The sequence below is a fragment of the Artibeus jamaicensis genome, unplaced genomic scaffold (genome assembly GCF_021234435.1).
Source record: "Artibeus jamaicensis isolate MK-2021 breed Jamaican fruit bat unplaced genomic scaffold, CSHL_Jam_final contig_2170, whole genome shotgun sequence".
Taxonomy (NCBI): Eukaryota; Metazoa; Chordata; class Mammalia; order Chiroptera; family Phyllostomidae; genus Artibeus; species Artibeus jamaicensis.
The window spans coordinates 94,849-115,985 of NW_026521445.1; the positions used below are offsets into that span (position 1 = coordinate 94,849).

The 21,137-nt window shown below is 43.6% G+C and overlaps 1 protein-coding gene across 1 annotated transcript in view; it reads right to left on the reverse strand.

The window, feature by feature from the left end:
• Positions 1-21,137, reverse strand: part of NIBAN1 (niban apoptosis regulator 1) — a 122,225-nt gene that overhangs the window by 25,007 nt on the left and 76,081 nt on the right. Inside the window, exon 6 of the mRNA XM_037145690.2 lies at positions 2,209-2,324. Within this exon, the coding sequence (XP_037001585.2) occupies positions 2,209-2,324 (116 nt within the window). The remainder of the gene's footprint in view (positions 1-2,208; positions 2,325-21,137) is intronic.

Genomic DNA, 21,137 nt, shown 5'->3' on the forward strand with positions numbered 1-21,137 from the left:
GCTGGACTCAAGGGGCTGAATAATCGTGCAACTTAGTGCATTCCCACGGTTGGTGTGGAACTTCCACGGGAGTCAGAGTCAGAGTCAAAAGCTAGAGTTTCCATTGTCGTTTGTCCCTTTAGCGTGGGCCCCGAGACAGTCAGCTCCTCAGCACAGGGCCCCATCTGCCCTGCCTGCCCCTGGGTCACTGCCCCCCCCACAGTGGGGGCCTGGCATAGGGTGGCTCCGTAAACAGTCGTTGAATGAATGAAACTGGGTAAGTTGCTTATCGGCCAAATGCCTGCCTGAATTTTCTCATTTGCAAAATGAGAATAACAATGACTGCTCTATTCACCTTATGAGACGGGTAAGATGAACAGATAGAGTTAGGATATGAACATTAAACAGTATTGCACAGACGCATTTTAATCATGGCAAATCTACTAAATATGTCTGTTCATATGACAGAACATTCAGGGTCTAAATACTCCAGCCTTCTTTTATCCTTTTGTTTTCTTACTGACATAAGCACGATTAGTGGTTAGTCCTCTCAGATGAATATATGGAGGTGTTTCCCCAAAATATCAGAAACCAAGAATTGCTTGAAGTTCTTGCCTGGTCTAGTGTGGCTCAGTGGGTTGAGCACCAGCCTGTAAACCAAAGAATCACCGGTTCGATTCCCAGTCAGGGCACATGCCGGGGTTGTGGGCCAGACCCCCCAGTAGGGGGCGCACAAGACACAAAGACATATTGAAGCTTCTCTCCCTCTCTTTCTCCCTACCTTGCCCTCTCTCTAAAAATAAATGGATAAATAAATAAATAAATAAAATCTTCATGAAAAAAAGGCACTTCTCCAACATTTAAAAATACTGTTTAAAAAAATAATTGGTTTAAGTTCTTGAGTAAGTCTCAAGGCAGGCAATAAAGGAGTTTAGAATCCACCGAAAAAAGAATAAAAGGATTCTGAGTCACATGGTAAAACAATAAAGAATAGTCTCATCATGTTGATACTGAGCATGTTGGTGGCTGTGGCTGTTTAATAACCATCCACAGGCAAGGCACCATCTGGCATCTTCCAAATATTGTCCCCTAATAACAAATTTCACTGGCCCCCACAAGAGGCACTCGAAGATGAGGGGAAATTAATGAGTACCATTCTTGTGTGTCTCTAATTAAATGACGGCTGTGCTCAGCCTCCCTCCCTCCCACGGGTGGAATCGGCTCCGTGACCGTCGCCCTCATGTAGGATGGGCTCACGTCGTGAAACACGGTTTCATTAGAGATTTGTAACAAGGTCCCAGGGACCCGGTCATGGCACTAAGCTTGTGACTGGCATTCAATTAAGGTCATAAAAAAATTATACTGCGCCACAGAGAATGCAAAACTAGAAAATGCAAATGAAAACTGTCTCGTGCTCTTAAAATGTGTCTCCTTTCATGACTTCACTTATCAATCATTCAAAAGATAAAGGTAACCGTGTGCCAAATTGTTTTTCCAAACATCTCATTTAATTCTCCCAACCCTACAAGCTGAAATGTATTTTTTCTTTGGGGGAGTTACCTGAGACTGAAAGAGGTGAAGTAATTGGGGAGATTTAACCCAAGGCCGCTGCCCCAAACCCCCACCACAAACTTTTCACTCAACCATGCCGTTCACATTTGCTTCCGCGCTGGAAGCAGGAGGTCATTGGAGAGAATAATCCCTTTTCCAGGAGAAGGAGAAGCAACCCTTCTCCCTGCCCGTGCAGTCTGTCGGCTGCCCTACTTCATGCCCAACTGGCGGTCTTTGGAGTGGGTGCCCAGCTGTGGGCCTGCAGACCACAGGCTTGTGGACCAGCGATTGTCGGCCAGTGTGCCGCCGCGCACGGGTGTGTGCGAGAATGTTTAAAACATGCAGTACCTGACTACTTAGTTAGGGGCGTGCCCTCTTTTCCCTTAGACTGCCAAATAAAAAAAAATGACAACAGCCAACATGATAATAGGCAAAAATAGGTATAATTTTTTGTCCAATTGACAAAAAATATATTTTCTGGCGTGCTGCAGGGTTTCAGCAATTCGTTTATATGTGCCATGAGATGAAGAGGCTGACAATCACTTTCTAGGCCATGAGAGAAATGGTCTTTGGTCCCGCATCTTCCATCCTTGCAACTTCGTTTGACTGTTTGTGGTGACCCTGACCTCCTGCCTCCCAGGCAGAGAACAAGACCTCAAACCCCGAGCTCCGTGTTACCTGGGTTTCATCTCCAGTCATCGTCTCCCACGAGCCATAGTGACCCTTCTCTTGTCGGAAGAACTGCACAGCTTCTAAAAAGGCCTGGGCTTCAAACGTTGTCTGCTTCATGTAATCTAAAAGAAAGAGGCAAGGGCGTTTAGCAGAGATAAAGACTTTATTTTACAGGCGTCTGTGGTTCCTCACATGTACTGTTTCCGAAACCTAGCATTACCCGATTGTTACAAGGAGCAGAATTATGAGACAGAAAAATTAAGCGGATACTGAATTCAGAGTCCGGTTGCAGGTGTACACATCACGCCACTTGCTTAGCGTACTAGCTGATTAAGTCTATCAATTACTGGGCGTACTTCCTAGGACTACAGGCACATCCGTCCCTCTTTCTCTCTCGTAATTGCTTCTCCGTCTCAGGCACCTGGTGGCTTTACACGACCCACCACAACCCCTCACGCTGAGGCCAGCCCTTCCTCAGCAAGGCCTCGTATACCCATGGTCTCCATCTCTTCCCAGTTTCCTGAACAAAACTCCAGTTTCTCTGTGACATGCCATCAGCTTACTGTCAAAAGGACACGGATACCAATATGCTGATTTATGCAAATGCAGAGTGATCATTGCTAACACTACAGAGCAGGCTATTGTTCTTTTAAGCTCATCACTTATTTCACTGCGGCCTCACAAAAACCTCTAAGAAGTTACCATCCCTGTTTTATAGATGATGAGACCCAAAACACAGAGAGATGAATTAATTGCTCAAAGTCATACAACTAGTATGGACATGAATTTGGGCAGTCTGACTGCAGAGCCTGCTTCTAAGAACTACACTATACGACCGCACATACGGACTGTATGGGTTCACCCTCACGAGCATAGTGGATTTTGAAAGGTGTTGTATCTGAGAGGTAATATCCCACCGCAAAGAGATTAATATCTAATGGCAGGATTTTAACTGTGGCTCAATGGCCTTCCCAGAATTCCACAAGACGCAGCGCACATGCAAATGTCTTCATTTCTGCTGTGGATTGAGTGTTTTTGTCCCCCCAGGCTCACATGCCGAAACCTTAGTCCTCAGTGGGATGGCATCTGGAGATGGAACCAAAGGCAGGTAACTAGGTTAGGCTGGTCGAGCCCAGGTTAGTGCCTTTATGAAAGAGAATGTGGAGTCTTTCCCTCCCTCCCTTCCCCTGTGCCCCTCCCTCCCTCCAGACACTGGATTTACCAGGGCCTTGATCTTGGACTTCCGAGGAGACGGCATTTTTGTTACCACAGTCCAAACCAACTCAGCCAATTTTCAACACATAAAACCAGCCCTTGGAGGGTACAGCGATAACAGAATTATACATATCTTAGCAGGTAATGAATTACAAAAACAGTATCATCTAACAACAAAGAAATCAAATTGCAGGAAGGGGAAACAAAGCGGGCGGAGTGGAGTGACTCCAAGCCACATCTCTCGCCTCCTGCTGCTGCCCGTGTAGGACAAAATGTAGAACAGCCCTGGTGTAGCTCAGTGGATTGAGTGTGCGGCTGGGAACCAAACAACTGCAGTTCGATTCCCAGTCAGGGCACATGCCTGGGTTGCAGGCCAGTTCCCAGCAGGGGACGCACGAGAGGCAACCATACGTTGATATTTCTCTCCCTCTCTCCTTTTCCCCTCTAAAGATAAATAAATAAAATCTTTTTAAAAAAGTAAAAGAAAATGTGGAACAGTAACTGATATTTCTAATATCACGGAGAGATGTGGTCAGAATCTAAATTGTAGTTTTTAAAGCATGTCCCAAGACTCAAGTTTTTAAGTTGAAGCATTTTCTTCCTTGTTATTTTTTTTTTCTGGTTTGGCAATTGATTTAGTCTTTAATCTTAGAGGCTTGGAAAACAAAAATGAAGGCCTTCGTATAAAATTGACAGTAAGTGGGCTGTGGCGTGGGGCTCACGACCCCGGGAGGGCCTTTGCCCACTGAGACAGAAACTGTAATGATCACGTTGAAGTTCAAGATTGACTCGTGTGCTCTTATTCTTAACAGCTGTCTTCATTCCCAACCTCAGGAAACGGCGAGGTGGAATAAAATGTGGCAGTTGGAAGGGGCGAGCATTGCCAGACCCGCGAGCCTGGGAATGAAGTTTGAAATTCTTCCGTCCTTACAAGAAGCATAAGTGTACTTATTTCTTCCCCCACTGATCTCAGTAACTGGAGGAGGTATTTGTAATCCTGTACATACTCTTTCTATCTACATCAAAACAAAGGATGACACTCCCATTGCAGCTTGCATCACCGGAGATCATCGGGGAAAAAAATAACTGAAGAAAAGAGATTTGAGACAATGATGTGTGTGAGTCAGTGTTGTCAAAGAAGAAATAGAAGTGCTGGAATACAGTGACGTGGAAGGGTAGGGCCACCTTCACATAGCTAAAGAAAAGTATTGGTAATCAAATGGACCACAGAAGAAATGATAGTAATTGAACAGCAGCAGTAATGCCAGAAAGAATGAGGGTGTGGATTCGAATTCTGGCCTCCTTACCGGTCAAGACAGACTTTAATGGATTTTAACTAATCCTTTTCCAGAGGGGAAGAAGAATATAATCTACTGATTCATCATTCAATTTTCAGCTTATAAACAAGTTAAATTAATTTATATAAAACTTTAAGAACACCATCTGCCGCATGGTAAGTTGCTTTATAGATACTGGTTTTTGTGATTATAAACCCCATTCAACAGCCACAGCCAGATTGTTGAGGAAATAAAGAACAAAGGCTTGCTTTGCAAAACGTACAACTATGTTGCAAAGGTAATATGAGCTTCGTTTCTTCTAAGTTGTTTGCAAAGGCATTGCTGAACTCAGCCAGAAAGCGCAGGTGTTTGAGAGGAAGCAGATTACCAGTTATTTGATCAACTTCCTGCCACAGGTCTCGTGGGAGCAGAGTCTAGGGTCACAATCACCCACTCTCCTGCCAACAAACAATTGAGACTTCGTGTGAATGGCCCCAGAATCAACAATGGTGTTGGTTCTTTCAAAGCCTTCTCCCTGCAAGCAGACTTAGGAAAAAATGGCAGGTATCAACTCAAATTCTCCTTTCCAAATGTGCTGTAATCATGAGGATGCTGCAGGAGACATATGTGCTGGGGAGAACTTGGACATCATTAAATCCAGCTCCCTTGTTTTATGGTTGAGGAAACTGGACGGAGAAACAGTTCATTTCTTCGCTGAAGGTCACACAGCTGGTCAGAACCAGAGCCAAGAGTTGACAAAGTGGCTCTGGCATATAATAGGTGACCTTGGCATTCATGCTGACTTCAATCATGAACTATGGGAATTAGAAGTAATCTTAAAGGTCCCCGGCAGCTCTCATTCAATGCTAATGGTCTTCAGAACACCAGACAGACACTAGTCCAGCCTTAGCTGGAATATTTCCAGTGAGAAGAGCCTCATGATTTAATGAAATGGTCCTTTTCGTCACTGGACTGCTCTGATTATTTGAAACTTTTTCCTTCTATGGAGCCAAAATCTGTTCCCAGTAACTCTCTCTGATGAATCCCATTTCCGCCTTTCAGAGCAAAATAGATGTCTATTTCTCTTCCATATGGTAACTGTAAAAGATAGCTAAATAGCCTTATTTTCCTTCAACCATTCTTTAAAGAATGGAGTTTTGAGAGTTTTTGAATTTGGCCCTTCTTCTCCCTTCCTGCCTTTAGTGACCAATTCCAATTTATCGATATCTTTCTTAAGTTTGGCCCCTAGCCTGAATATACCACTCCAAGTATTGTCTAACTTGTGTAAATTACATAAGGTAGAAAGATTATTTTCTTTTTCCAGGTCCCTAACCCCCCCCCTTTTTTTTATAGCCACATCATACTGTTGACTCATAACATTCTGTAGCCAAATAAAATCCCTATGCCTTTTCTCATATAAAATCCTTTTTCATCTAAGCCTTTCCTAACTTGTAGTTTGCTCTGGATTTTGAGGTACAGGTTTTGACATTACTCCTATTAAATTATACCTTACTGTGATCAGCTAAGGGCCCCAGAACCTGCCAAAATCATTTAAAAAGTATAATTCTGTCCCCAAACCCCCTTTTGCCTGGGCGTCATTAAAAACTTCAGCGAGGCCACCTTCTGTGTTTCTCCCCCTCTCCTGCTGCAAACGTTTGTCAGGTCAAGGGCAATGACAGAGCCCTGGGAAAGTCTAAACATTTCGGGAAACATGTGGGAGACACATCTTGGCCATTCATTCAGCAGTCACATCCTGAGGACCAAGGCACGTCTGTTCTCCATCGTCTCTCCCTATCTCTCATCTGTGCAGCTGCCTGGAAAACTCATATTCGGGAGATATGATTAAGGATTTGCCGAGGGAAGGGAAGCTGTTCCAGGCCCCTTGGGGACAGTCATGCAGGGGATCAGCCAGAGAGAAATCACTTTTGTTTTTTTCCACTCACACAGATTTACAGCACGTCTGCGGTGATCACAATACCAGAGCTCCGAGGCCCATGCAGTCACTCCGGATTCAACTCTGGCTGCTCGGCCGGGACTCCCTGGCTCGGGCTGGGCTGGGAAGCTGCCTCGTTTCACGGGTCAGCTGCGCCAAACCACGTTAGCTGATCCTCCTGGCGATTTGCACGCGTTGTGTAACAGCATTACTCAGCGCGCTGCTATGAGGTTCGGCGTCCTAATGTTTGCGTCTAAACTGCCTTTAGCTTCAGGCCATGTGTCCTTTCTAGGGGAGCTGTGGCAAGCCTGTCTGCCCTAGTTTCTTCCCTAAGACGAAGGGCAAGAAGCACAGGGGGAAGGAACCAACGTGTATCAAAGGCGATCATGGAGCAGGAACCATAGGAGATGTCTACACACTGTCTCACATAATCCTTCCAACAGTCCCATTAGGTAGGAATTCATACTCCCATTTAAAGGCTGACAAAGCAACTGAGTTTTGGAAAGGTTCCTTACTTCCAGAGTCCTGTTATACCATGCTACGGTTTAATTTTTAAAAGCTTTTTATTTTGAGAAAACTGTAGCTTCCCAAGTTTTTGCGAGAACTAATACGGATATATCTAATGCTTTTGCCTTCACCCAGTTTTTCTTAATGGGACTATCTTGCAAAACTATAATGTAATAGCACAACCAAGAAACTGACGTTGTCACAACCTAACGCCACATTCAGATTCCATCACTGGATGTGGGGACACATGCACCTGTGTGTGTGTTCGTGTGTTTTTAAATGATCTTAAATATCCTTCCCTCCTCCAAGTTTAGAATCATGTAGTTCCGGAGTCTGAGTATTCCAGAGGGGCCATCCACACCAAACCACTCATTGAATGAGTGACAGAATGTGACGTGACCTTATTAAAAATAAAACAAATTAAACGCCCCTCCCTGGAATTAAAAACGAATGGTGTCCACTTTCACAAAATGGTAATCCAACTTCTGTTTTTTATGAAATTGTGTTTAGTTATGACCAACCTGTGCAAATATTGATTGCCATTTATAAGTGATAACCCTTTTGAGAACTAGCCCCAGGATTACTTAGAAGTTCCTGAGTCGTACCTGGTAAACTACTAGACTAAAATGTTCACCTGTTGACCAGATCATATCTGTGTTAGTGGACACACATCTACCAGGAAGAGAAAAGGCATAAGCCAAGAAAAAATATATATACCTCACAGAGAGACAGGGACCCTGGGATGGGTTATAATGGGACTTCTCTGGGTGCAAATACTCTTGCTCTAAGTCTCCCACAGAGCATATAAAAGGCTTCTCAAATCAATGGAAGTTTCTAAGTGTGCATATTGTTTTGATTGAAATTTGAAAGTGTACAGAGAAATGCCACATACCTCATGTGACTAAGAGCAGTGCAGCTCACGAATTCTCGACTTGTCCACAGGCATTAAAAGACGGTTTGCCAACAGGGAAAGGAAAGTGGCAATTACTAGAACGCGTGAAGACAGGCTGTGGTCACTTCCTTTACACCGACACGTCAGATCGGTGGGAGAGGAGGCTGCTGGATGCCCTGCATCCAGACCTTAGCAAGGCAACAATTAAAGTCTTGCGTGATTTGGGCGGACATACTGAAAAAAGTTTAGATTGGCTGGAAATGGCAATGAACACAATCGAAGAATTAAACAACCTGAATAAATGGTAGGTGCTGGTTCAAAGGCTGAGGTTACTGATTCGCCACAGGAAAATCTCCAGGGCCTGCCCTTACACATTTTCAATTACTCGGGAAAGGTGATAGACGGACAGACAGACAGAGGACTCCAGGGTTTCACTTAACTGTGGGCTCAGAGCAAGTCAGTGGGGTGATACCGGTGTACGCACGGCCGATGCGGATGGGCCCAGGCACGCGGAGTATGAAGGACAAGGGCAGTCGTAGGTGGATTCTGCGCCTACCATTTCATACTTCCAGCTCATGCTAAGCAGCCGAATATTTTACAAACATTTTTCAAATAAAGAAAAAAAGGGGGGAGTACTTCTGAAGACGACCAAATGAATGAGGAACCTCCCAGCCTTGGAAAGGCAGAACCTGAAGGGAGGAGATTTTCATTGATGGGAAGATCTACAATGTACGGGAAGAATAGATTTGTTACATGTGGATTCAAGGACTTAGGTCTGGATTGAGCGAAGAAGGTGAGGGATTAGGAAGCACAAATTGCAGTTACAAAACAGTCCCAGGAATGCAACGTACAACACATGGAATATAGTCAATGATATTGTAATACCTGTGCGTGGTGTCAGGTGGGCACTAGACCTACTGGGGGGAATCACTTCCTAAATTATATAAATGTCTAATTACTGTGTTACACCTCTGAAATTAATATAATACTGAATGTCAACTGTAATTAAACATTTATTTAACCTAAAAATAAAAGGGGGGAGACAAGAAAAATAAAATATGTTATTATTATTATTATGAACAACGGTGAAAAAAATAAAGTAGAGAGTGGCAGATTTTGATTCGGTATGAGGTGAAGTACGCTCCAGTAGGATGTCAAAAGTTCCCCCTCCCGCCCTGGGACGGGAAATGCTTCATCAGCACTATGGTGCTGGTTAATACTGGGATCCTTAACCTCGTACCAGAGAATCTGATTCAGCAGGCCGGGGGTAGACCAAGGAATCTGCATCTAAAGATGCTCTTTTGGTGATTCTGTTGCAGGTGACTTACAGACCATATTTCGAGAAAAAAATATACGCCTAGAAAAGACACAACGGAAGACCGTAGCTCTTGGAGGCTTAGAGTCTTAAAGACTTCACCCCCTCATTGTCAGGTTAAACACCCCCTCTAAATGCTCACCCACTTAACACAGATAAACCCTCGAACTTCCTCAAAGCAGTGTATAAAAATAGTCCTATGATGAAGCTCTATCAAAAGGCCTGTGTAGAAGGAGTCAGCACCTCGGGCAGGTTTATAAGGACATTATTATCCCAAACGGCTAGAACTCTGGCCGTGGGAGGGAACGCCCACTCCTTTCAGAAGCAATCATCTTGGCTGGTCATAAATCCTCAGGGGTAACCTGGGTGCATCTCCTCTTCCCTTTTGGGGCACTCGGTGGCTCTGCGGGCTGTATTTCTCTGTGGCAGTTTCTCTAGCAGTTTCCTTTACTTAAAAGCTTTTTTTTCAAAGCCTTAAAAACATAAAAGTGACCCATGTTCCCATCTCTTCCAAAACGACGGACGGTGTCATCAGACTCCAGGTAAGGGATGGGAGAGGCTGCTCCTTTCCGAGGCCACGAAGGTGCTCTGTGCCCCGAAGCTGGGTCCACTGAATATTATCTTTCCCGTGGCCCGAAAGTGTTCATCTGTCCCCTCGTGCACCATCGATCCCTGGGCAGTGCCAGACCAAGAGAACAAGGGCACAATCATTTCCTACCAGCCCAGGACACATAGATTCGGCTTTACACGGGTGAGACTTTGTATTCTAACACCGTGAGTGCAGAACCATCACCCGATCCCCTAGTAACTACCGGTGCAGATGGTGCTGAAATGCCCTGGGGGGGATAAATTATACCCCCAAATCTGAGCAAAACAAATGCAAATGGTCAAATTTCCTCTTTAAAATGTAAATTAGAAAAAAGTGGTCCCTGTGGAGCGGGACAAAGGGCTGTGGGAGTGGAGAGGCTGAGGCCCGTCTTGGCCCTGACCACAGAAACTGGGTCTTGTGACTCTCCGTGACATTGTGGGGAGTCACGTGGCCGAGTCCCCGCAGGCAGACGCCGACCACACAACCTGGGCCCCACTAGAAGGCAGCTTGAGTTTTCAGATAAACAGAGAAGATGCCCCGCTAGCCACAGGCACAAGCTTTATGTTTTATGACACTTTCTCTTTTTCCTGGAAATGACTATTCATGCACAGGCCTTGGTTTAATTGGCCGCTGGAGCACACAAGCGTAGTAGGGAAATTCTATGGACGACCTTCATCTTGTGAGCTCAGAACACCTTGCCCCACTTTATGCTCACCCATGGGAGCGTGTTTTCTACAAATAAAGGCAGACGGTGGAGTGATGGCAGGGTTTGCCTTACAGAACACATCACTGGTGTCGACCAGCATCATCAGATCCCAGCCAGACACACCCACAGGGCACCGGGCTCTCTGATGGTGCTCTCAGGGGATTTCCCGCCCATCCTCACCCGCAGTGATTCAGAAGGGCATCCAGTTGGTACTTGTCAGAATATTTTATCATTTACATCTCACTGGATTCTCCCAGCCGTCTCATGAGACAGGTAAGCCAGAAGTGATCCTTCCCAGGTAGAAAACGGAAAATAATAATAACTGAAAATCAATGAAGTTTGAGTCACTGTCTAGTGTCATATCAATGTACCACTCATTTTACTGGGTCAGCAAGTGAGACTAAAAAAATAAATAACAGGATAAAACAAATATCTGGTCCCACACTGACTCATTTTAAAAAGGACTTAATCTTACTTAAAACTTACAACTGCAACGAGAAGTTGTATCTACTTTTGTCTAGGATAAAAGAGCTCAGTTTCTTTATGTGTGACATTTCCCCAAAGACCTAAAAAATTAAATTGACCCGTGCTCCACTGCCTTCCAAAGAGGCAGCCACAGACACCTGGGAACCCTAACCTCGGCCTCACCGGGCACAGGGCCCTGCTGGATCTCACTGCCTCCTCCCCAGGTTCGGGAGGCGGTATGAACTTAGGCCTCGGGGTCTTGGGGACCAGATCGTTTTGTAGAAACTTGAGCAGTCATGTACCAATAAAAACAGCGTCTGCATTCCAGACCTATTACAGAAACGGCAGCGCTGCCAACAGAATTCTTTTTAATTTCTGGGGTAACTGAGCCCACAACGCGTACCGGCTTTGCGTAGCTGCTTTGAACCAAAGACACTGGGATGGTTGAAGGCCCATGACTCTGCATCAGCATAAGTTGCCTCACTATGAGGTCCGCTGAGCGTGGTTTTCCACCTAAAGTAAAGGTGCAATTTGATTGTGAAAAGTCTCAGCATGCATAATTATTTTCAGTGAAGTCCAAGGGGAAGCTTGTTTAATAACAAGTCTAAGTAACCCACGATAGAATTCCTACGTGCAGTATAATGCGGTCATTAAAATAACAATTACGATGACTTAGACCCATCATGAAAAAGTGGTCTGGAGATCACTGTAACTGCAGAAACCATATTATACAAATTACACACACACATCCTGATTAGGCAAGGTAAAATCTTCGCCCGTATGAGCAATGATTAGAAAAGAATGCATGAGAAATGAAAAGTGAGTTATGGGGGATTTTGTGGTTCATACTTTATGAAATGTGATACTATTATTCTTAGGAAAATCCATGCTGATCTAATGACTTTTTTTTTTTTTAACCAATCTGCTCATGAACAATAGTTGCCTTTCCGGAGTTGAAACAGTCCTGTAGCAGTGAGCTTACCAGAGCCCCCAGGGAGCTCCCAAGCCCCAGCAGCTGCCAAATCGCGGCCGTTCCAGCATCCATACTGAGGTGCTTGTAAAGTGAATTCACAGATGTAAGTGGAACAACCTGCCTCTCCCCCGGGAGGGGCGGGCCTCGAGCCTGGCTCCTCCTCTCGGTCTGGTCCGCCAAGCAGTTTCCAGTGTGATTTCAACCAAAGAAGTCATTGCTTTTTTCCTCTCCTTAAAGGCACTGTTCAGCATGCTAGACTCAGAAGAGGTTTCTGCTGCCTCCTGCGCGTGTTTTCTTTCCATCAGTGGAGGGAAAACCCTTGTACCTTGAAGCACCTGTGGGCTTATCACAAGTGTCCTTTAAAGTAGTGTTAGGATCCCCTGCTTGCCATGAACGCAGAGCAAAGTCCAGGGCAATGGTTCCAGTGTGACATGAGTCAGAAGCTGGAGGTCTGTCCACGATGCAACTGTGTGACTCATAGGCCTTGCACTATAATGTCCTTGAGGTCAAAGGCTGCCATATGCATCATTGAACCCTAAGGCCACAGCACAGCACAGCACCTGGTGCCAAATGTCCTTCTGATAGACCAGGGAGCCAAGAAATGAGTGACTCGATGATACGGAGGCAGCACGCAGTAGCAGGGACAACTGTCCGGTGGGCATGAAAACTGGGTGCTCTTTCTACTGCTGCCACTTTGGCTGTGGGAACTGAGGCGAGCAACATTGCTTCCCTGGGCCCCATTTCTTGCGTACAAAGTGAGAGACTGGTGGTCAGGTCTCCCTTTCCAGCTCTGGAATAGTGTAATTCTGTGATGCACCTCGAGTACAGCTAGTTTATCAACAGTTGGATAGCACTTTCCATGGCAGTGCTCCCAGTGGGGGGTGTGGAGCTCCAGCTGCAGCCCCCCCCCCCTTTCCTTTCTGCGACACTTTCTCGCTCAAATACGCATCTCTCTCTGGGATGCAGGAAGTAACCAATATGGCTACTGGGAAACACTGAATTACATACGTGGCTTTCATTACAGTTCTATTCCGATCTGAGGCTCTTTGTCCTCCCTTTTGCCTTTCCATTTAACCTGCATGACAGTTCAATTCATGGTTATTTCCACTGGGCCCACCACATGGGCTGTTTAATTAACTAAGCTAATAAAAGAGTGAAAAGATTCGAGTTTGCCACCGCACTGTCCATGACAAGATTGTAATAGAACTGATCTGTCTCACATAAAACACTAAATCATTAACTTAGGTGATCAGATCGGCTTGGTCTCTAAAATACCTATTTTTTCCTCTTAAAAAAGGAGAAACTGCCTGTTATCTCTTAATTTAACATTTCACAAAAGCATGGTGATTTTCAAAAATTCTTTTAGTTCTCAAAAAAAAAACCCCACTATTTTTATCCTTTCGGGTATTTATCTGAGTCTAAACTATAAAGCCATTAAAAATTAGATCTCAGGGAGAAATTTCCCTTTTGTGAAATGTGGCAGAACAAAACATATCATGATCCTTGGTCCAGATCAGCACAATCCAATGGCAGACAAGCCATTCCTTGATGATCTTTGTTGACTAAGGACACCATGACAATGATTCTTAAAACGTGGTGTGTGCTTTTCTGTACTGAAGTTACAGAAGCTGTGCATGTATTTATTTTGCGATCAGATGAGTCCGATGTCCCAGGGATCCACTCCATTTTAAAACAAAGAGCAGAGCTGCCTGGTGGGGAACTGACTCGGCTCAGCTGTTCCTCCTTCTTCAAGTAAGAGTGCTTGGCATCTCAGACCGAAATGGGTCGGAACTGCTCCCTTCTCTTCCGCCCTTTGTTCCTCCTCCTCCCCCCTGAACATTCTCTGGTCTCCGCTCCTGCCCCCAACACAGGCATGAATATTGCCCTGGGCCGTAGACAGTAGTAATCCACACTGACTTTAAAAGCCTCCTCTGGGGTAAGGAAAGGGGAAGTGGGTGGGCAAGGATACTCTAGACCAGCTCTGTCCAATAGAAAGATGATAAAAGCCACATATACAATTTTAAATCTTATAGTAGCCACACCAAAAAAGTAAAAAGAAAGAATTTAGATGAATTTCAGTAATGTATTTTATTTACACCAATACAGCCAAAATATGTAAGCACTGTAAAATGATTAACGAGACATCTTCTAATCTTTTTTCAGCACTAAGATTTTGAAGTCTCATGTATTTTACACTGTGGCACATTGCATTTCAAAGCAGCCTCATTTCAAGTGGTCAGCGGCCTCGTGGGGCCGGTGTCCACCACACTGGGCAGCACAGCAGTGCATGTCCATGGTTTCAGACCACGGCTTATCTGCGTGGGGACAGAGGAGGGGGCGATAAAAGGGGGCATGCCACCAGACACCCAAACCCCGTTCAAACAGCATTATTACAAGGTGGACCTGTTCAGACATGCTTCTACTCTAAGTCCATAAAGAAGGAAGACCTCCGACTCTCTCATTTGTCATTGTGCACACAGCACAGTTCATCTAACAGATGAAGCCCAGGGTCAAAATAACGCTCAGAAATAAGCAACAAGATGACTTATAACAAGTCCCTGTATGGACTAAGGTTAGAGTATAAGGGCCTGACAATGGTATCTCACTCAGAAACCCTGCACGGTGGGCAGCGAGGAATCCTTGAGGTTTCAACTGTAACACACTATCACCATCCTGTGCGGCAGAAAACTGCTAACCACCAACCAGCACATTAGATGAGATCATTTCCAAACAGGATACAGCCTTACAACAATCTGCTATATTTACTGTAACAAACTGGTCACCCCTCTCTCAGCCTCCGCCAAAAAGAAAAAACTGAAATGCCTGATGGATGCAGGAGCCTCCAGTTCCTACCTCAGACAATCTCAGCAGCTGCTGTAGACTCCACGCACAAGATGCAAATAATTCATCCCCTGAAACTATTCGGAAGAATTGGCCCAGTGATCTAATTACCGTATGGTAAATCAGAGAAAGAGGAAATGAAAACAAAACCTCAATCCCTGTGTTGGAAGTGTCAATGCTTGTCAATGTATCCCAGGGGAAAGAGGGAGGGAGTGGTGGGGGAGGGAGGGAGAGAGACAGGGAGGATGTATGTATCACCTCTGATAGATGTGTTACTTACAAGGAAATGTCTTTTTTGATTATTCGCAGTTCTTAATGGAATTTTTACCATTAGGAAAGACATGATGGAGCCTCAGAATTTAAATGGGCATTTAATGTCTACTTCATTTCTCTCCTGATAGCGTGGCATTTATTTATTAAATAAATTAAACAGCATATAATTAATTCCAGACCTATGCTCATGATTTCAAATTGCAAAAGCAAATATTTATTAAATAGAGCATTCCCTGTGGGTTTACAAATTTAAATTCATCAAGTTTAACTCCTTCAGAAGACGTCCCCTGAATCCTTCCATAGATAACATTTTAAAGCGCAGGAGGTCTCCTTATCAGGCAGTTCTCTCTCCTGGGCACCCTACATTTCTCATGTTATTGACTACAATTAAGGGCATTTGTGCGAGTAGCATGTTCAGTGGAGTTAGAAATACCATTGCAAAATCATCGTGTCTCTCAGACCTCTTATTTCAAGCTGAGTAACGCATGCCTCTCTGACAGTTCTGACAGGTTTTCTTTTTCAACCCCATGCTTTCATTTTTTGGATCTCCTCTGACATCGTTATACAACTCCATTTCTTACATTTTTATTTTTATTTATTTTTCATCTTTTATGTTTTTTATTGTTCTTCAAGTATAGTTTTCTGCCTCCCCACCCTATCTCCTTAAAAAAATTTTTTGTTTCTTACGTTTTTAAAAAAGATGTTATTTATTTTATTTTTAGAGAGAGGAGCAGAGAGGGAGAGAAACATCAATGTGTGGTTGCCTCTCACATGCCCCTGGCCCACAGCCCAGGCAGGTGCCCTGACTGGGAATCAAACAGCGACCCCTTGGTTCACAGGCTGATGCTCACACTCAGTCCACTGAGCCACACCAGCCAGGGCTGCATCTCATACATTTTAGGTGGGTTTAGGTGGGGCATAGTTCTCCTTGTGTAATTCTGTGCGTGTTTAAAATGACTTTATTATATACTGCAGCCTGCCCTCACCCCTCTGCCTCCAGCTCTCTCGAACCCCCTTAGTCTATGGCACTATTTTTCCATAGCACTTACTGCCTTCTATTGTGTTACATAATTTGTGTATTTAGTGTGTTTGGGACTTACTTCCTGTCTCCACCATTGGTCTCTACCTAGAACATAAGTGTCACAAGAACAGGGATGTTTGTTTGGCTCACTGTTGTACCCTGAGAACCTGGAACACTGCACGGCCATGGTAAATGCTTGACAAACATCTGCTGAATAAATGAATGTACATCTGATGAGTGTAAATCCACACAATTTCAAATTAAATGAATATATAAGTATTCATTCCTACCCATGTTTCTATGTGATTAGTAAGTATATTGGGCAAGACAAACTGAAATGTCTAAATTTAAAATAAATGTTCATTTTATTACAGTATAGAAGGAAGTGGGTTATACTGGTAGAATTCATTCTTTAAAAAGTTTTTTTCTTTAGAATGAAGGATTAGGAGTACTGATTATTTCTAACTTATTCCCGTATTTTCCTAATAATAAATACTGAGTTGAGAAGCCTACAATATTCAGAATTATGCTCATTCACTTCTCAATTTAAATATAGAAATAAAATAGTAAATCTATTTTAGGTTCATGACTGATATTTTTGTGTATTATGTTAGATTTCATGGTTTTAGATTTTAAAATACTGTGCTGACACGTCATCTGGAGAAAAGAGACCCAGTTTTTTAAAAATCCTATTGATGTGAATTTATTTTTGATTTGGATTTTATCCCCAATGCTTATCTGGTACCCGAAATATAGTAGGGCTCCAATGATAAATGAATTCATCATTGACTTATTTAGTGAAAAATTAATTCTGGCAAACTTAGAAAAATCTGACCAAGGACACTGGAGGGGGAAAAACCCCAATAAACACAGTATACTCAAAATAAGGGTAAAAATGTAAAGGCTAAGGAAAAAGCGATCATAGATGTAGAACTGAGAAAATCATTTTTCAACCAGAATTATGGCCTCATGACCTAATAATTTGAATGGGCTTTTAATGTCTACTTCATTTCCCATCACACACTCACTCACTCACCAAACACTGGTGAGCGTATTCGGTGTCTGAGTCACTGTGGAGAGCACTCTGAGGACAAGGGAACAAGATTCGGTTCACTGTGGGAAACTGCTAAAGCCGCCACCTGTTCGTCATTGCATCTCCAGCACTCTGACACAAGCACAAGGCAGATGCTCAGTTTGGTAAAAGTTTGGTCAAAAAGATGCTCCATTGTCCACAGTACAATAAAGCCTGGGTTAAGTGCTATGGGAGAAAGCAAAGGCCCCTGGGAGTTCAGAAGGGGTGGGCTCCCTCTGACGTGGAGGGGACATCGCCCTGGAGCAGGGACCTAAGTCCACCGGGGAGGCTGGACTGGGTGCAAGGCGAAAGGGAGATCCCAACCCAAAGCACAGAGGTAAACCACACAGCATTTCCTGTGTTTAAACCCCCAAGCTATGAAATTGTCAAACAACCTGCAGAGTTTTTAACTCATATTAGGGGCAAGTATAAGATTCTGTGGTTACAAAGGCTCTAGACAGACAGGGTGCAAGCTCGTGGGCTCTGAAGGCCAAGAGGCCCAGGGTCGTCCTGACGGGGACCCAGATGCCACTGTGTGGCCGTGAGACGCTGGGAACACAGAGCCTGGCACTGGGCGGGGCCTCTGTGGCAGTGAGTGACATTCCCTCCTGTCCTTCACTCAGCGTCCTAACTACAGACTTGAGTTACTGCACTTAGACTATCCCCATCAGGGTGAGTCTGGTCTTTAAAATGAATTTTTAGACTCAATGAAAGACCGTGAAGGGATTAGCCAAAGAGCATATATGCATAACCCATGGACACGAACAACACTGTGGGGATGGCCAAAGGGAGAGGGGGGGGGGCTGGAGGGAGGGCAGCAAAGGAGAGGAGAAAATAGGGACATCTATAATAGTGTCAACAATAAAAATAAAGGAAAAAATGAGTTTTTAAAATCCTCCACTGACTAGAACATGCAACATGCTAATAAGATTTTCTAAAGTAATTTATAAATTAATGTGATTGCAGTTAGAATCCCACTAGGCACTAGGGGATAATTAGCTACAATGAACATACATTCACAAAAAAGTATATATATATATACCTTAAAAGAGTTAAGAAAGTATAATATGAATGAATTATAAGGGGCAATTTTCCTTATCAGATAAGAACATACAACAAAAACTTACTACAATAGAATCAAAATGGCATTCACATAGGAATAAGTAAATCAATTAAAAAGAAGATACTTAGGTAACATATAATGTTACATATTTTATACATGTAATTAAAATGGCAAAGATGTAGCTTAATTCAATGGGAGGTTATAATTAATAAACGGTGCTGGCATAATTGCTTATTCATTAAAAGGGTAAGTTTTAGCCCTCTGACATACGTAGACACACATGACTTCCAGGCCCACTAAAGACTTAAATGTTAAAAACAAAGCAATATAAAAACTTCAAGGAAAATCAAAGAAATTACAAAAATGATTCAGGAGCAGAGAAATCTTAACAAAAGCAGGAAATTCAGAAGCCATAAAAAATGACCATATTTGGCTGCATAAAAATGAGATACCTTTGCACAGCAAAATATAGTATAATTAAAGGTTAATGACAATATAATTCCTCAGGGATAAAGACAAACATTGAAAAACACGTTTTTGATGCAAATACAGAAAGAAGTTAATGTCTAAATTTTTACACAGTTCTTTTAAGAACAAGAGAATGAATGAATGAAAATGAGCAAAGAGCATGATGAACATTTCAAATAAAATGAAATCCCAGCGGTACTAAGTACTGGATAAGATGCTCGGATTGACTGGCACTTGGGGAAAAGGCACTCACAGTAACAGGGAGACTCCCTCCCTCCCCATCAGCTTGTCAGAGAGAAAGAGCAGCAACGCTGGTGGCAGGAATGCAGCTCAAGGATGCCCTCCTCCCCTGCAGGGATGGGAGACACGCCAGTCCCCCTGAAAATTAGTCTGGAAACATCCACTCAATTAAAAATGGATTTACCTTTAAACCCAGCAATCCCACTTCCTGGATACTGTCTCATAAAAATAAGAACATGGAGATATATGCACCAGATATTCATTTTATGATGATTTACAGTGGAAAAGCTGGAGAGAAAGTTAGGGCCATTGATAGGACAATGTTGTATAAGGTAGGACACAAACCACAGGGTATTACCTAGTCACTAATAAACAGTTTATAACTGTGTCCGCTGACTTGGATAGATGTCCATGAAGCCCTACTTGAGTAAGAACATCAGAAGGTAGAAAAGTATGTATCACACAGTTTGACAAAAAAAAAAAAAAACAAAACAGTGACCAACCCCCTCCAACAAAACAACACGCCTGTAATGTATTATATGTATATGGGGGAAAATGGAAGGACACAGTGTTTGTAATATTGTTTATGGAAGAGTGAAGAGAATTGGAGGAGAGAACAAGAAAAATAGCCTAGCATTTGAAATATGATCCAAATTTATGCATTTATATAAAATGATGTGTGTATATTTTATATATGTCAGTGTATGAATAGATGGATAGACGACAGAATTTTTAAATAAAGTAAAACAAAACAGGAGGAAACAAAATTTGGCTCAAAAATCACTTGGCTCAGTAAAACCCTCTCTGCTGCCTGCAAATTTGTCCTCCGCCCACCCATAGTGTCAATGCCACTTTCCCTCCATGTGACTCTGGGTAGGGTGCTCAACCTCCCTGGGTCCTCATCCGTCAAAGGGTGGCAAAGGGGAGCAGACTGACTCTGAGGCTCTTTCTGGCTCTGACATCATGTGATGCTTCTGCATCTCACATCACTCAGTTCAGAGAACACGAGGCTACGTTTTTATGTCCCCAGTCACCATGGAGCTTATGGCAACAAATCAAACAGGCTCAGAAAGCAGAAACAGAGGACATTCCGCTACCTGATTTCCATTTTGCCCATTCTCATTTTTTTCAAGCCAGTTATTATTTTCACGATGCTATGGGACCCTCCCTGTGATGTGTAAACATGCTCACTTGCCGTGCGTTGCTGGTGTGCTCTGCAATGCTGACTAAGTTTCTGTCGGCGGGTTGCTGGCCATGAAATAATCATTTTAGGGGAAGGCAGAGTGCCAGTTTCATGAACAGCACGGTGAGAACTCCATGGCTCAGCAAGGGAACTGAGACCAGGAACAGGAAAGAGGACAGCTGAGCAGGGTGGGCAGCGGGCAGTCAGCTTTCACCCTTGCCACCCATTCTCCTCCCAGCTTTTCTGATGGTATTCATCCAGCACCTAAGTGCTCTTGCACATCAGAGACACAGGAACTGGAACCCAAGCCAGGACTTCAGCGCAGAATGAGCTAGGGTGAGGTGGGGGGAGTGGGTGGATCAGAGCTGTAGATGACACAGAGAAAGAAAAAAAGAAAAGGTTGGAAAAATGGGCCCTCTCATTCCCAGCTAAAAGTAAACCCAAGAACTGTGGTGTTCAATGGGGTTGGAATTAAAGCTCTATGATGAATATAGGTCAAGGTTGTAGACTGAGGAAGTGAGGAGGAAGTTATGCACTGATGGGTATTCAGAGATATGCAGGGCTGTAGGCAGTTGGAGGCAAGGATTGGAGTTCAGTAAGAAGTACACACCCACCCCCTAAGTATGTATGTCAGTGAGGGGGAGGGAAAGGGGCGGGGAGGCATAGCAGGGAAATTCTTTAAATTTCCAGAGTAAAAAGAATTTAATTTTGTAAACATGGCTAAACATTTCAACGTATTATAAGATCAGCTTCATAATAAGATTGAAAACTTGTGACTGAGTAGTCACCAATTTTATTTATCCTAGACATCATCAAAATTTTTGCTTTAAAATAAAACAAAGAAAGCCCTGGCTGGTGTGGCTCAGTAGACTGTGAACAGAAGGGTGGCTGGTTCAATTCCC